Source organism: Meles meles, chromosome 10 (assembly GCF_922984935.1).
Source record: "Meles meles chromosome 10, mMelMel3.1 paternal haplotype, whole genome shotgun sequence".
Classification (NCBI taxonomy): Eukaryota; Metazoa; Chordata; class Mammalia; order Carnivora; family Mustelidae; genus Meles; species Meles meles.
Window position 1 is genome coordinate 61,084,127 of NC_060075.1, and position 16,910 is coordinate 61,101,036.

At 32.9% G+C, this 16,910-nt stretch overlaps 1 protein-coding gene across 3 annotated transcripts in view; it reads left to right on the plus strand.

The window, feature by feature from the left end:
- The window catches only part of DGKB (diacylglycerol kinase beta), a 684,789-nt gene that overhangs the window by 387,208 nt on the left and 280,671 nt on the right, over positions 1–16,910 (plus strand). For all 3 annotated transcript variants that reach the window (XM_046021573.1, XM_046021575.1, XM_046021574.1), the window contains one exon: positions 5,961–6,025. In XM_046021573.1, coding sequence (XP_045877529.1) covers positions 5,961–6,025 — 65 coding nt within the window. The remainder of the gene's footprint in view (positions 1–5,960; positions 6,026–16,910) is intronic.

Consider the following 16,910-nt stretch of genomic DNA (forward strand, 5'->3'; position numbering starts at 1 on the left):
GTCGGCATTGCTTGATGTCTGGCTGTGTCCCTGAAATCTCTACCTGTATGGTCACATTGCTTCCCCCTCTTTGGTCTTCAAATTTCCCTGTCCCTCTCTCTCTTATAAGGACACTTGTAAAGGCATTCAGGTCTTACTTAAATAATTCAGGATAATCTCTTCATTTCAAGATCTTTTAATGACATTTGTAAAAGGTTTACCATATAAGGTGACATTTCCAGGTTCCACGTTTTAGGGATTAAGGAGAGATATATTTTCCCCTCATTTCAGTATCTCCACATGTCTTAGTCCATTATATCATCAACTCATGTCAGATGGCCCTTCTCAATATCATCAGCTCCAAGTCCCAAATCTTATCATAGAAATCATTGAAATCTGTTATAGGCGAGACTCAGCATGATTCATACTGGGCAAACTTCTTCTCTGTTGTGGGCCTGTGAAGCTAGAAAACAAGTTATCTGCTTTCAAAATAACATAGTAGAACAGTTAGACATTCCTTTTCCAAAAGAAAGTAAGTGCAAGGCAGAAAAGAATCATTGGTTCCAAGCAATATTAATCTTTAACTTGATCACATCTGCAAAAACTTCACCATGTTCCAGTGATTAGAATCACTTTGGGTGATTCTAGCCCAGCCAAATATGAAAAATGTATTACATAACTAGAATATTTAAAATAGTTTGGTATAGTTCAGAAGTAACATATAGAGAGATAGAGATGGAAATTTATTTTAGAATTAACAGTGTATTCAAACAGGGAGGGAAAAGTAGATTATTAAACAAATTCTGTTAGTATATGTAATATGTATAAGTCTAAAATGATTCAAATAATACAGTGTAAAATACGAAGTTTTAAGGGCAAAAACAAAAAGTATTCTGCTTAATTATGGAGAAAAGAAGTATCTATCTAAAAATGACTCAAAACTAAAAAAAAAAAGTTCGATTATGTCTGAAATACAAAAATTTAAAACCCTGTAAGGTAAACAAAAAGTAAAAAAAAAAAAAATTGGGAAAATATTTGCAATTGCATGGGTTTCTCAATGCTAGCAAAAATATAAAAGGCCTGAAGGCAATTACCTGTAGTCACCTGTGAATTCCATAGCTTTTTCATGTATGGTCTGGGAGGTTTCTAATCTCCATAATCCTGTTTTCTCCTTCATAAAATGTAGATAGTAGTAGGTAGCTCATACAAGTTTTGTGAAGATTAAATGAAATACTATATGTAAAGCTCTTAAACTAGTGCTTAAGAGTAGTAAATATTTAATTATTACTAATTATTGTCATTCTGGTTCTTAATCTAAATAATTTTAATTTGTATAGACAAAATGGATAAAGGACTTGAACAGGTACTCCACACAAAAATAATTAAGACAAAATCATATGAAAAGATAATCAACTTCAGTCAGTAATAAGGAAAATTTATTTAAACAATTATGACATGTTGAATTTTTTAACTTATTTCTTTTATTGAAAGTATGGTTTAACCAAAGAAAAAATCGTTATTAGTTTGACAGCTGAAAGTTCTTCAAGGGAGACTCTAAGTATATAGTCTCTCAGTATCTTTTTCAGGGAAACTTAATAGAAAAATAGAAGTCCTTTAAAACCCGCTATATATGGGGTGGTTGCGAGGTAGAAACCACAGTGGGATTCCAGAGAGTGCTCATTCCTGAGAACATGTAAGAGCTTCAAGCATGAATGGCTGTGGTAGAGCTGGAAACATCCATTATGTCTACACCAGAGCTTTCACATCTTATATTTTCATCGGAATTGACAGACCTCTTCTAGGGAAGCAAATGGTGCCGGCTTAATTGGTTAAGGCTAAGCAAGGATACCATTGCATATTTTATTAGAATGATAAAATTTTTAAAAAATTTCCAGGGGTGGTTGTAGATATGAAATGTTGATAAAGATGTGGAGTAACTGGAACTCTCAAAAATTACTGGTAGAAACACAAAATGATATAATTACTCTCAAAAATAATGTGATAGTTTTTTATACAGTGAAATTGAAATTTCATCATACGGCTGGGCAGTTTCAATCCTAGGTATTCACTCAAAAGATATAATCACACATGTCTCTGAGAAGAATTGTGCTCAAAATTTCATAGCAGCTTTATTCATAAAAGGTCAAAGGGCAACAAGTAATAAATAAACTGTGGCATATCAATTCAGTTGAATACTATTTAATAATAAAAGGTGACAAACCACTTATCCTGGAACAAATGGCCAAATCTTAAAAGTATAACAATAAGGGGCGCCTGGGTGGCTCAGCAGGTTAAAGCCTCTGCCTTCAGCTCAGGTCATGATCCCAGGGTCCTGGGATCGAGCCCCGCATCAGGCTCTCTGCTTAGCAGGGAGCCTGCTTCCTCCTCTCTCTCTCTCTGCCTGCCTCTCTGCCCACTTGTGATCTCTATCTGTCAAATAAATAAATCTTAAAAAAAAAAAAGTATAACAATAAGTGAAGAAGGCCAGACATAAAGGAGTACTTTTAAATTCCATTTATAGGAATTTTTAGAAAAGGAAATCTACGGTGACAGAAAGCAGATCGTGTCTTTTGAGGGTGGTGGTGGGAATATGTGTAAGTATAAAAACATAAAAATGCCAAAGGCATTAGAGAACTTCTCGTGGCGGTAGAAGTTTTCTATATCACGTTTGTGAAAGTGTTTGCTATATACCTTTGTTCAAACTCATTGATTGGTACACTTAAAATTGATGAATTTTGGGGTATGTAAACAGTACCTCAAAAAATCCATTGGAAATATTTACTAGAGTTTGTTAGAGGTTCAGGTATCTCAGGTATTGAGTATTTTCTCAATTTAAAATGTTATGATCCACAGAAATATTCAAAAACTTTAAATTAATAACCTATAATGCAACTTTAGAGATTTAGAATGACTTTGTTTTTTTAAAAAAATTAAATAATAAAGCCTTATGGGAAAAGGAAAATTACTCATCAGAAAAATAACTGTGACAGCTAAGATACTGATTCTCTGATATGTGAATATTTGTGTATATATATATGTAGTGTATGTGTGTGTGTGTATATATATATAAATTACTACTTTCTGCTGCTTAGAAAATTAATATATTTAAATTTGTTTTGCTTTAATAAAGCTGAATATATTTTATTTTTATTTCTTAAATCTGATTTTAAGTTTCAAAATTAATTTAAAATAAAAGTATTTTATAATTTCAGGAAATAATAAAACCAATTTGAGAGTCATTAAATAAAACAAATTTGAGAGTCATTTCAGAATTGTACAATTTAACTATGTTTTACTATATTTTACTTTCAGTAAAATTCTGATGCGGATATAAAACATATGAATGCCTCAGCTATAGAAAAATCTCAAAAAAACTCACCAAAATACTATAATGGAGTATCAGTTACCTCTTTAAAAGATAAGGAAGCTGTGACTTAAAGTAAATAAGTAATTGGCTCAAAGTTACAAGTCTTGGAAGTAAAAGTCTGTCTGAATTTAAAGTTTGTCCATTCTAGGATATGGAAGTAATGTTGATTGGTTTTTGTTCCTTGAGAATGTGGCATATAGAGACAGGAAGGGCAAAATTTATGTAAAAACCTGACACTATTTTGTCTTTTTCTTATTTGGTCCTCTGTTAGAGAGTCCTAAGTATCTCTGAAATATGGATGCTGGATAAGTTTACAATATTTGGCAGTTCTCTTTTGAGCCTCTTGGGGTTATGCCAAAGGGACAGGGTCCCATGGGAATTTGGTCTGAATTCTCATCCAAATGAACACCTGCTGTCATTGTGTCTTGTCAGTCCTGTAGTCAGCAATGCCAACTCTCTCTTTGTGGTGAAACCCATTCAACACATGGAAAAGGCATGCCAGTGTTCCTCACTAGTTTTTGTTTATCCCCTCTTTTGCCACATGATCCATTGCCCAGCTATCTTGGAGATAGAGCTAACATTCAGTTTATCCTTGGCTATTTGGTCTATTTGGTGTTCTGTATTTCTAGGAGTTTACTCAGTTATAGTCCCATCTAAATGATCTTCTTTAGATACCCTTTTTTCTTCTCCTTTCCCTTTTCTCTCCTTTCTTCTTTACCCCTCTCTATTCTTTTTATGTTGCTTTCAAAAGGAAGAGAGCTGTTATTGAAAAATATATGCTTATGAAGCAAATTATACTACACAATTTACTATGTTAGCAGGAACATATAATTCAAGCAGAAGTAAATTCAATGATAGTCTCCCTATGGATAACCAATATTGATCATCCATTCTTAGGACTTGAATCATATTCCTTTGCTTTTTGTTCAACTGGTCTGCTGGATGTATGCATTTAATTATAAGGTATTACAAATTGATTTTGAACCAGATCAGGGATAAAGTCAAAATAAATGGTTTTAAAACATTAATGACTGAGGCACATAATATATCACAAATAGCCCAGCTCACATTTTTATCTATAATTTCATACCACTATAAAACAGCATGCTAAGATAGCTATATTTATTACTTATGAACGAGAATTAAAAAAAAAAAAAAGGAAGAAACTCCTTGACTGGATTTGAGAGCTATTGAACCAATAAAGTGAAACCATCTTGACATTCCTACTTCTTAGCAAACCAGGAAGTTGACCATCTATATATAACAAAGATATCTTAGAACATCAACCATACAGGGGTTTTTTGGTAGCTTTTTAATAAGTATTTCTATGTACACCAGTCTATATCTTTGTGTTCATTTCTCTTGTGGATTAATTCAATTACTTCATATTTTTAGAGGACAAAATGTACGGAAAAAATTACAGTGCTAGTACAGCTTTCTCTTGTGGGGAAAGGCAACTCAGTCTGCCATCTGCAGTGGGCATTGGTCCCTCTCTTGTTGTGCCTCGTGCTTTGTTATGCATGAGTAAGCACATTAGCCTTTTCATTTCATTCATTAGACTTTTAATCCTTGATTAGTGTTTTCGAGATGCTCTCAAATACACAACTTCTTTATTTCCTTTGTGTTTGTTTTCTTTCTTTCCTTTTTTTTTTTTTCATCTGCACTATGAAACAAAATTAACAGTTAATCGCAACAATAGCCTTGTTTCTATTGAGACCACTGGTAAATACATTAGTTTCTCATTGACATGATTAATCGTGTGTAGATGAAAAATGAGAAAATATCTTTTAGCCTGGACTATAACAGCGACAACTCTTTCAAAGTCAGCACGGACGGTCTGTGTTTTAAAAGCTTGAATCACAGTATTCCACCAATCTCACATGCTCAGTGTGATTTTGTCTCATAAAAACTCTTGAGTGGATTTCTTAAAAGAAACAAATCCATTAGGGTTCAGAACTGGTACATTGGGAGTCTCGGAGGCTAGTTATTCGTCACCAATTCTCCAGAAAAATTTTTTTTTCTCTTTATTGCTTTCTTTTCTCCATTAAGCAAGATAAGATAGGTCAGAAAGTTGCTTGTGGAGTGAACAATTAATAATTGCACATTCAAGACACTCTTAGCAAACTTTGAAGTCCTGTATTATGCTTAACTTTATTATATATGCAACCTCACACTATCTTTTTACTCATAATTAATCTCACAGGACTAGAAACTCCTCCACCTGATTGCTTCTCCACTTAGGCCATCCTTCCAGCTATGTGTAATAATATTTTCAACTACTTTTTAACATTTATGTTCATAGACACTGTCTTAAACATACTTTGATCTTGAGGCCAAAACCAGGTAGTAAAAGAGATACATAAATTAAATAGAAATCAGTTCCTAGAAGTCAGTATGACAAGTACCAGCTGTGAAATGACATAAATCATACTTGCACTGAATTTTTGTAGATAATTCATTTTTGCCTAATTTCAGAATATCTTCTGGGCAATGATACTGTTAAGAAAGAGTTCACTTAAAAATATTATTAATTAATTTTTGTCTCTTAATCTTTATTTTTACAAGATAGTAGGATCATAAACTGCCTCATTTTCTTTTCTATTTCTCTCCTTAGGATGCTTCCATTGCACACAGATTCCACATCATGAGAGAAAAACACCCAGAAAAATTCAACAGTAGGTAAGGTAACAAATGATAAAATTATAATTGTGGTTTGTGTTGATGAATTATGTTATGAATAGGATCACTATGTGGTATAAAACATTTTACTTACAATGGCTGGATAACATTGGGTGTGTGTGTAAATATTGGGACAAAAGTGTAAATGAATTTAATTTTTCCTTTTTGGTTTTAATGAGACTACAGTGAGGAATGCTATGGTCATCTCTAGTCCATTCTCATGTGTGGAAAAGAAGAATGTTGAGTGTCCAAGGTGAAATGAATGATAAGATATATGGGAAGTCTTTACACAACTAAGGATATGAGGGGTGAACATCTTAAATCCCAAATGAAAACATGGAACTGTGATTTGATAGTGCTGAGTTACTGTGCATTTCAAAGGTGTCAGGTAGGGCCTGGCATCTTTGTACTGTCCGTCTAGTACTGGCCTCAACCAAAGGGAAAATAAACCAGAGAATTATCAATGCTAACATAAACTAATTTTAAATTTAAATAAAAAATTAAATAACTAATTTTAATTTTTCTTCTTTGAAGAGAAGAGCATTGACAATCAGAATTAGTTCTGCTACTATAGTAATACACATTTTTCCCTTCCAAATGTAGATGTTGACTTTTTCGGATATTCAGGGACAATAGGGAAAGGTTTGGTTTTGTATCTTCCCATTTCTAGACAGAAATCCTACTATCTTCCCTACACCCCCCAGAAAAATGGGACAGAAGAAGTGAATCATCTTTGCTTCAGGTATACCTACTTCTACAGTGTTCATTTCACAACATTACCAAATCTAGGCAGATATTTGATTTATATATTAATGTTCAAAGTCCAAGGCTCTGTAGCCCCTGTATGTGGCGAGTTTAACAGCCCTCAAAATCATAATTTGTGCCATTATGTTTTGCCTTTCCTCTTATAGTTGAGCCAGGTACAATTCTGGTTTAAAGAAAATGTAAGAAGTATATATATGAGTATGTACATGTATCTTTAGAAGAATTAACAAAAATCTCTTTACTCTGGGTTCCTCCTGGAAAAGGGAACTAAATGGTTGGGGTGGAGACTAAATTTTTACTGTATATTTTTGTGTGTGTGAATTTTATGCCATTTGTATTATAAAATTTAGTGGAGAGCTCATTAAAATTTCATACCTATAAGTTTTCATTTTATATAGAATAGACACTTTCATTTTACAAGATTTAATTTTATTTCATGAAATATATGAAAATAAATTGATCTAACAACGAGCTCATAGTTACCTTATAGTAAATTTCAGCACATATTAAAATAGCTTGAATGTCCTGGAAATGAACATCACTGTTAATGCACATAGATATTATAAACTCTAGACTGTGCTTGCTCTGGTGCCATCCCATGAAACATTCCTGTGTTGATATTCATATGTTAACATATGAAGCAATATGAAACATTTCAAGCAAAAAAATAATTGAGAATAAGGCATGCAGTGTCCCCCATCCAGAAGTTTCACAATTTTAAAAGCCCATTAAAGACTTTAAGGGGGCAAAAAAGCTTTAATGAGGAAAAAAAGTTTGATAATGTTTAAGGCATTTTTGTTCCAGACTTAGCAGAGAGAGAGAGAGCGAGAGAAACAGAAGAGATGGTGGCAGAGGAAAGAAAGGAGAATCCAAAGTATAGAGAAAGTATAGCAATTTATTCATGTGATAATCACATTGACATACTGTATATAAGAATGCCAGTATTTATAATCCTCTCTCAAGTGTCCGAGGTAATAAAACTTCTGTTATTCACATATATCTACTTAATTTTTTATTATTGATTGCAGTACTAATTTATGACATTCCTTTCTGCCCAATGTGTGGTTAAATTCTATGTACAGCAGAGTGTTTGTACACATCCCAAAGTATTTAAAGGTGTAAAACTACATCCTTTTGAAGCTTATTTGTATATTTGAGGGATGAATAAACCTTGTATAGTTTGAAGGGAATATTTCATTTGGAACAGTGCTAATATAGAAAACAGCTTTTAGATTGGCATACTTCACATGTTTCTGTTGTGAGTTCAGAGAATGCCAGGTGTATAGTAGAAGCTCAATGTATTTTCTGCTTTTAGCTAATGGCTCTAAAATTGCATATATAACCAGTTAGGCATGTACATTTCAACCTGTACTTTTGCAGATTGTCTTCACTCAGAATTACAAGCATTTAGATAATATTCTAAACTAGAATGCAACATATTCAGAATATGAAAATTTTCTAATACATTTTTATGAGGAATATTGTGCACAAGCAATTTCATACTTAAAAGGGCAGATCTTCAGATATCAACTCTTTCGTATTTTGAGGGATTTGCAAATGGATTTTTTTAAATACTCCTAATAATGGTGTTTCAGATCAGATCTCTTGTCACAATAAATCATATGCCATTAATATTATCCTCTAGCATGCTCACCTTGAAATTCATTTATATTTTAAAGAACCTGATGTTTCTAACATTATCTTAAGGAAATTAATTACCAAAATATATAGTTCTCTCTATGCTTCTTCTGACAGAAATTGAAAGAACTGGGGAAGATAATGATTTTTCCGGTGCTTAGGAAAGTGCTAGTTGAGAGGTTTATATCGTATTCTTTTCCAAATTTTTATGTTAATCTAAGTTAACTATTGAAAGGAAGTGTACTGTTTAACTTTCCAAACTTTGAGATATTCTTCCAACTGAAATCTTTCTCATTATTTTAGATTCAAACAATCCTTAAACTATTTATGCTACTATTATTTAAAACCCTTTATTACATGATACCGGTATTTAAAACACTAACTTGTCTATTACTATTAACTATCACGTTTGTGCTCTTGTAATTAACATACATTACTCGTTCTGGTCTATTGAGAGTAGAGCATTGTAAGTTCTTACTTTAAAACAATGATATTAATCATTGTGTATTGGCACACTGAAACATGCATCCATTAAAATGATCATTATAAGAATTTTGAAAAAAAATATAAAACTGCTTGATTCCATGAGTGAAATCTTACAACACTGACAAGGACTTACAAGTACTATGCAAAATGGAACTAGTTATAGAAACGGTATTGGTGATGTTACTAAGAGTTATTAATATTATAGTTATAGCTTGTTTTCAAAGAACTAATTCAAGTTTCTAATAAACAGTAAACAACACTTGATACAGTTTACTAGCAAACACTGATGACCCACAATATTCCACAAAGATACTATTTCACTAAGTCCACGAGTAAGTGCTTATTTAGTATCTGTCTCTGACCTCCTGAATGAGACAAAGATCGTTTTCTTAGCCTCCTTTTCAGAGGAATATACTTCATTCCTGTTCTACTTTCTGCTTTTTATGAGGAAATCTACAACTAGAAAACTGAAATTGGTGTGTGAATTTGAGTAAAGCAGTTTAACTCATCCTCTGTGTAGTAATAACAGATGTGTAGGAGGGTCTCACCCTTCACCTGTGTGAAGGAAGAAACAAAACAGACAAATTGGTATACCAGACTTATACTTCATCACTATATTAATAAACCCTAATATAAAAGAGAAACTAAGCTCTCCAAATTACCCAAGAAATTAAGGGCAGACATGAATTTAGAAAATTTGCCTTTGCCTTTAAAATCACATTCATTCTGTGGAGTGATTCTGTCTTCTTTTTTTTCACCCCCCTTAACAGTAGGCTTGGGGAGATCTTAGAGTGAGACTCTTTCTGGGACTTTAGTATCTATACATGGCATGGAACATAATGAGCCCTTTGTAGGTATTTGCTAAATGTATTTACTAAATTATTTATTACTGAGTGGTATATTTGTCCTTTAAATACCTAACTACTTTTATAGTTTACCCTTTTTATAGTGCCAAAACTGTAATAGAAAAAATAAAGTTGAAATATGCCTAGAATGAGTCTTCATTCTAAGTAACTATTCTTTTAGGTGCTAATAATGCCTTTTTAGTTTCTCACTATGGTGTTCATGTACTTCATTTCCAAAGACTCCAGAAATATCAATAAACAAGTGAAAATTCTCCTGTATAAGTCTCTGAGCACTGTGAATGTCTTGCTAATGAATAATACAAGCTTTGTAGATTTGTTTAGCGCTTGTTATCTTCAACTTTATAGGTCAACAATATGTAATTATCAATCAATTATTAATATTTTTCTGGTGATAGTGAACTGAAGACAGTATAAAAAAATCACTCCCTCTTTTTCTCTCTGTAGTAATTTTGTAAGTTGTGTATCATATGATATTAAGCTAAAGATAATAAAACAAATTTTGCATAAATGATAAGAAAAGATATTTCATGGAAGCAAATATTTTTATTGGTCAAAATAACTCATAAAATATCCTTATTGATCTTGACATGCCAATTTTATACCTGTATTTACTTTAACCCACTGAGCCACCCAGGCACCCTTATACCTGTATTTACTTTAAACTGTGTATATGTATATATGTTCTTAACTTGGAAATTGGATTTTTCCATATATTCTGTACTATATTATATGTGATATATTATAATTTCCAAGTTAATGGAGAAATAAAACTTATAATTTTTTTTTAACTTTCCAGCTTATTGTAAGGGCAAAGTAGACAGACAAGAATAATGAAATAAATTGTTGATTATTATCTAGACAGAAAAATTCTAGGTAAAATTTAAGAATAAAATGTGGGGTTAAGAATAAAATAATATTTCAGTAGTGATAGAAAAATTCTGTATCATAACCAGATATTTCTATTTATTATCTAAAGACCAATAAGAAGTTGTTTTTCTGAATTCAGTAAAATAAATTTTTCAGAGCTTTAAGAGGAATACTCAAATTCTGTCTTATATCATGATGACATCTTCATATATCAGATTTTCCCCATATACTATAAATATTTTTAATGTGTGTTTAATAAAAGCCAGTTAAAATTATCTTTCAATACATTTCATGATATAATGTCTTACATACATATCTTACTTATCTTTTTAAGTCAATCACAATATGGCAAATAAAACAAGATATTCCTTCTGTTTTATCTCTGAATGTTTTTAGTACATATATTTATAGACTTTCATTTGTAGGAATTCATCTTTTCTTACACTTTGAAATTATAAAATTTTACATAATAACTTTTATTGGTATTTTTTGAAGTCTGTAGAATAATTGATTTTTAAATTAAAGACATAGTCACACTCCATTAAGAACAATGTAAGTGAAGACAGAATGGAGTCTGCATTGTCTTTAAGGCATTTGACCTCACTTTTGCAACCATCAGTAAAGGCAGCTTCATTACTGTATAGTGAAACATTTAATTTATTTAACAATGTACACAATTCCACTTTATGTAAAGAGTACCATCTTTTATATACTAGGGAAATAGTACTACTGATATTAAAAATTAAACATTGTTATTATTAGTATGCTGAATAAAATCTGTATTTATTAGAAAAGTTAGTGTTGTACAGGGACCTTTTGGACAAAATTATATTCTTGTGAGAATTCTGTATCCTAAATCATTTTTTATGTTTTCATTTTCTGTATACCTAACCAATTTTTGTCTTTTTAAAAAAATAGAAATATACTCATTTTTCATTCTCACTTAGAATGACTATTCAATTATATCTTTTAGATAACATTCCTTGACATTTTTTGTGTCAGCATTATTATTAAATCAGTGTTCCCACATGACTAAACTATGATCTGTGTATAAGCCATTTAGTGCATAGATAAATAGGTGGATTGGTAATATATAGACTTACATAGATGTATGCATATATATCTGTGATGCATAGATTTATATATATGTGTACCTATATATTTTCTGAGAGTTTCACTTTTTCATATTATGTAAATTTTTCATAACTATATGTATTCTTATTATACGTATATTTATCATATAAGGATTTTAAAATAATTTACTAGTGTTGTGCTATCCTCTTCATATATTTTCATTTGTATGTTGAAACACATTTAGATATTTCATCTGAGCAGGTAGCAATATGAATGGTTATGAGTCAGAGTTGTGTGCATACTGATACAGGGCATTCAATCCACCTGAATCTTCCTGCAGTATTTCCTGGTTTCATTAAGTCAGAATACTCACTTTTGTTTCCAGGCTGTTCAAAATCATGTGTGTAAGATAGTTCTTTGGAATGGAGTGAGAACTTGAGGGTAAATAAGGAAGAGATCCAATGAATTTTCTTCCTTCCTTTTTTGCCTCTCTGTGTTCTCTCCAAAGTTCTTATTTCTGCTCTCTCTCTCTCTCTTTTTTTTCTTTACTCTTGCCACTACAGGGGAGTAACACAACTATCAGTGAAGGTCCTGAAGTCTGAATAAAATAGTGCTCATCTGCTATTGATTTGGCTGATTCTTTCTTTTGCAGACACTTACTAGAGGAGCTCTTTTTATATGATGGACATCCAGGTAGACACTGAATTTTTCCTATCTGTGAGGCAAATGAGGAAAATGAATTTGGGGTTACATAGAAAGCATAGTGATAGGTTGTGCAGAAAAATATAAACAGGAAGAAAATGTTACGTTGTATTAATACAGAGGAGAGGATATTTCCTGGGGCTCCCAAATTGGTGACCATTTAGCTCTAAATGATGTATATTGAAGTAGGAGCCGCTTATATTTTCCCTGATTTAGCTGAGGAAGGAAAAACATTTATTTCTAGTTTCTGTTTGCCAGATACTTACATTTTATTAGTATCATTTTCATGCAAATATTCTAAAAATTTTCTTGTTTGATTTTGCCTTTCTTTTCCTGGGATTTGTGTTTTTGCTTTACATGTGTTTTGCATGTGTTTTATGCAAAAGTTTCATATACACACACTCACATATGCACACACAAGCACATAGTCACTTTCTAGGATACCAAATTAAGGAAAGAGATTTGTGACCTAACAGTAGTTAATTCAGGGATGTCTACAAAATCACAACTGAATAATCCAAGATACAGTGAATTTTCCTGTAAGAAAGTTCCAAATGGTAAGAAAGAAGTTTAGGGAAAACATTTCTACCCATTATTACAGATTCGATGCCTACATGGAAACTTTTGGGAAATATTTGTGAAATTAAGACACTTAAGTAAATTATTTCTTGTTTGTTGTAAGATGACAGTATATACACATGCACATATATATTTGTGTTTAAATTTTATTTTTAGATTTACATATGTATAGTTATATACATATATACATTTCAATTAGTGCATAGCAAATAAATGATCAATTTTTAGCAAAAACAAAAGATAAGCTTAACCAGTGGTTAAAGCTAATATTTCTGGGAACCTTATTCCTAGTTTACAAAGTGCTTTTGTATTAAAAACACTAAAGGTCCCATTTCCTTTGTATCCAGGCCCACTCCCTTTTTCAGATTAGTCTGTGGAACTATAACAAGAACCAGTTGTGCTCTGGGGACTGAGGGGATCCACTGAAGTAATTAGACAAGGGACAGCTGACTTTGGGGAATGAGCATTGACCGATGTCAATGACAGAAATTTTTCTTTGGATATTCATAGATATTTGGAATTGAATATCATCCAATTGTTCTGTTCTTTAGTATAGATATAGCTAGTTCCATATAAATTAGTTAATTTAATATTAAGTTTAAATATCTAATTTATAATATCCATGTGCTTTAGAATTCAGTTATCAATAATATAATAAAAGTTTTTTTTGGTTGCTATAGAATAAACTCTCTTGATTCTTCATAGAAATAATCCCTGGGAACAATTTTGAGAACCCTTTTTATATCACCTTTTTATAGGACATATTAAGTACACAGTAAGTCTATCTTGAACTCTTTCCAAAGAGGTTAATCACCTCATTATAAGTTAATTTTACCTAGAATAATCCTCTAGCATGGCTAATTGGAACTAATTTGGTGTTCTCCATTGCCTTTTGTTCTACCTGAGCATTAGTTACTGACGCCTTTCTTTTGGGAATACATATTCTTATACAGATATGTTCAGCATTATTTTCTGACTGAGCATAATTAATCCTGATTTATTAATCTCAAATGACTAATGTACTTTAAAAAAAAAAAGAATAAGAAGAGTTCCCTGATGTAAATTTTTTTTAAGAGAAAAATAATGTTCTCACTTAGGCAACATTTTGAAGTTTGTATATTCTGTTTTATATTTCTACATGACTGGTATTTTCACCAAGTAGAGAATCTTACTTAAGCAACCCATATATATATATATATGCACACACAAGTCCTAAAATATGAAGAATTTATTTCCTCAGTGGGTAAGATTTCTGGAGAGAATTAGAAAGTAGAAGTACAACATCTTGATTTATTATGATTTTTAATTGTAATTTCTCTGTATTTTCTCTCTTCTCATCTTTGCTTCTAGCAAGAAAAATACCAGAAACTCTATATAGATTTATTGTATTTTTTTAAGATTTTATTTTTATTTTTTAAACAATTTGTTGAAAGATTTTTATTCATTTATTATCTGACAGAGAGAAAGACAGAGAGAGAGAGAACACAAGCAAGGGGAGTGGGAGAGAGAGAAGCAGGCTTCCTGCTGAGCAGTGAGCCCAATGAAGGGCTTGATCCAAGCATCCGGGGTTCATGACCTGAGCCGAAGGCAGACACTTAACCATTGAGCCACCTAGGCGCCCCTAAGATTTTATTTGGCAGCATTTATAAGGGGCCAAAAATATGCTGAGAATTGTCAAGGTATCCCTGTTTCATAACAAACTGTTTGCCATCATATAACTAGGGTTCACTATTCTTTACCCATTAAGATTGTTCCTGTGTCATCTGTACCCTCACTAATGGCTTCCTAAGGCTTATCATTGTCTACCTGTCCCTTTTAGATTTCTGTTCATCCTTCAGTTCTGAAGCAAATATTGTGACAACATTTTACTTCCACGGATCAAAAATCTCTTCTGTTTTCTCTGGCTACACAACAAACTACTTGAAAGCTTGGCAATATAAAATAGCCGTTTTATGTGCCTAGCTTCCATAGGTCAGCAATTCAAACAGGGCAAAACAGGGATGACATATCTCTTTCATCATCTCCAGGTCCTCAGTTGGGCAGACAGGATTGGAAGTGATTGGATTGGCTGGAGGCATGGTTACTCTCAAGTCTGGTTGCTGATGCTGGTTGTTGGTTGAGATTTACCTGGAGCATTGTGTTGGTCAGTGTCCTTTCCTTCCTCTGTCTTTTGTTCCATCCAAGCCATAACAGTTTAGATGATGCCTGTTTACACTGGGGAGAGTCATCTACTTTGCTGAGTCCACCAATGTAATGCTAATCTCATCCAGAAACTTACACACACACACACACACACACACACACATTATGTTTAATCTGGACACCCTGTAGTCAGTCAAATTGTCATGTAATATTAACTATCAGAGCACCTGCAGTTGACTTCTTTATGTGGCCTGGGCTTTCTCAGTGTGATAGCTTAGTATGGCCATACCCGTGAATGGCAAGCTCAGGCCTCCACAAGTGAGTGTCTCAAGAGAACAGGAGGAAGCTATACGTCCTTTTTTCATTTAGCTTTGGAAGTCTTCGAGTTTCATGTTTACTGTACATTTATTGACAGACTTTCATGATCACGAAACTTACTGGACTGTTTGGCATTGAATATTAATCCTGCATATATTTCCTTATCCCATTCCTCTCCATCCTCACAGTACCCATTTCTAGCATTCCCCCATTCTTTTCAGGCCTTCTTGATTTACTCTTAGAAATGACCCTGACTTCTATTTCAATAAGAAAAAATTAAAAACACCCCATAGTAAGTGGTGAACTTAACTACCAATACCAGAGCAATAGTGCATCCGCATCCACATCCATCTTTCCCTCAACCTTTGAACACAGCAAGCTAGCTATCTATCTCTTAGTCTAGGGCCAGTGTGCCTTGTGACCTGTGTTCTCTCTGTCCCGCAGCCACTGTGTTTCCCTCAACCTTGGAGCAGACTTTAACCCTCTCTCCTACATCTTCCCTGCCCAACCACTCCAAGTTCTTTTCTAACAGCTTCCAAACAAGCTATGCCTAGTTTCTCTTCATCATTAACCCCCCCCCCCCCCCAAAAAAAGTCTCCTGATCTTGCTTTTCTTCAGCTTACCTCATGTCTTTTATCATCTTCACAACCAGACTCTGAATAAATTATCACTACTGTCTGGTTGCTCATTCATTCCATTTTGAAAACCATTCCAATTGGATTCTCTTTATGTGTAAGTAAAAACTGTTCTTATACACACACAGACACACACACACACAGTTTTATATATATGGTATATATCTGTTTTTTTGGGCCTCTACAGAAATTGAATTTGAATTTGTCATTTACTCTCATCCTAAAACTTCTCCTGCTTTGGTCCATAAAATACGCTGTTTTAACTGCTCCGACTCAGTTTGAATTTATTTATGACTTCCTTCTGTCTAATCAATTCGTGATTGTTCTTGGTCCTCAGAATTCTGATATAACACTCTTCCTTAGTTTATCTTCTCAGATCTCTTCAAACTTAAAAATTGTTCTTTTTAAAATGCTTTCTTTTCTTGAACCAACTAATTGCTCAAATCCTTAGTAGGCCCTCTACAATCTGGTTCCTGGCCTGACTTTGGGCCTTCTCTCTGAGTTTTGTCTTTGCCTTTTGTTATGTCTGCCTTTCCTGGCCTTTTATGTCCGCGATTGCTCTTCAATAAACTAAAGATACCTGCTTCCATGCTGCTTCCTAAGGATAGTGCTCCCTTGTTCCCCCATCTAGATCAGGCTCCCAAACCACCTTGCACTTCCTTTTTACAAATTCTTGTAGAATTTGTAGAGGACTAATACTTTGAAATATTACTTGGTATATTGTTTTAAATTCCTTCATGTATTTTGCTTTAACTGTCTGGCCCATCCTTTTCCCAAACTATGTTTTTTATGCATTCACCACTTCATGATTGG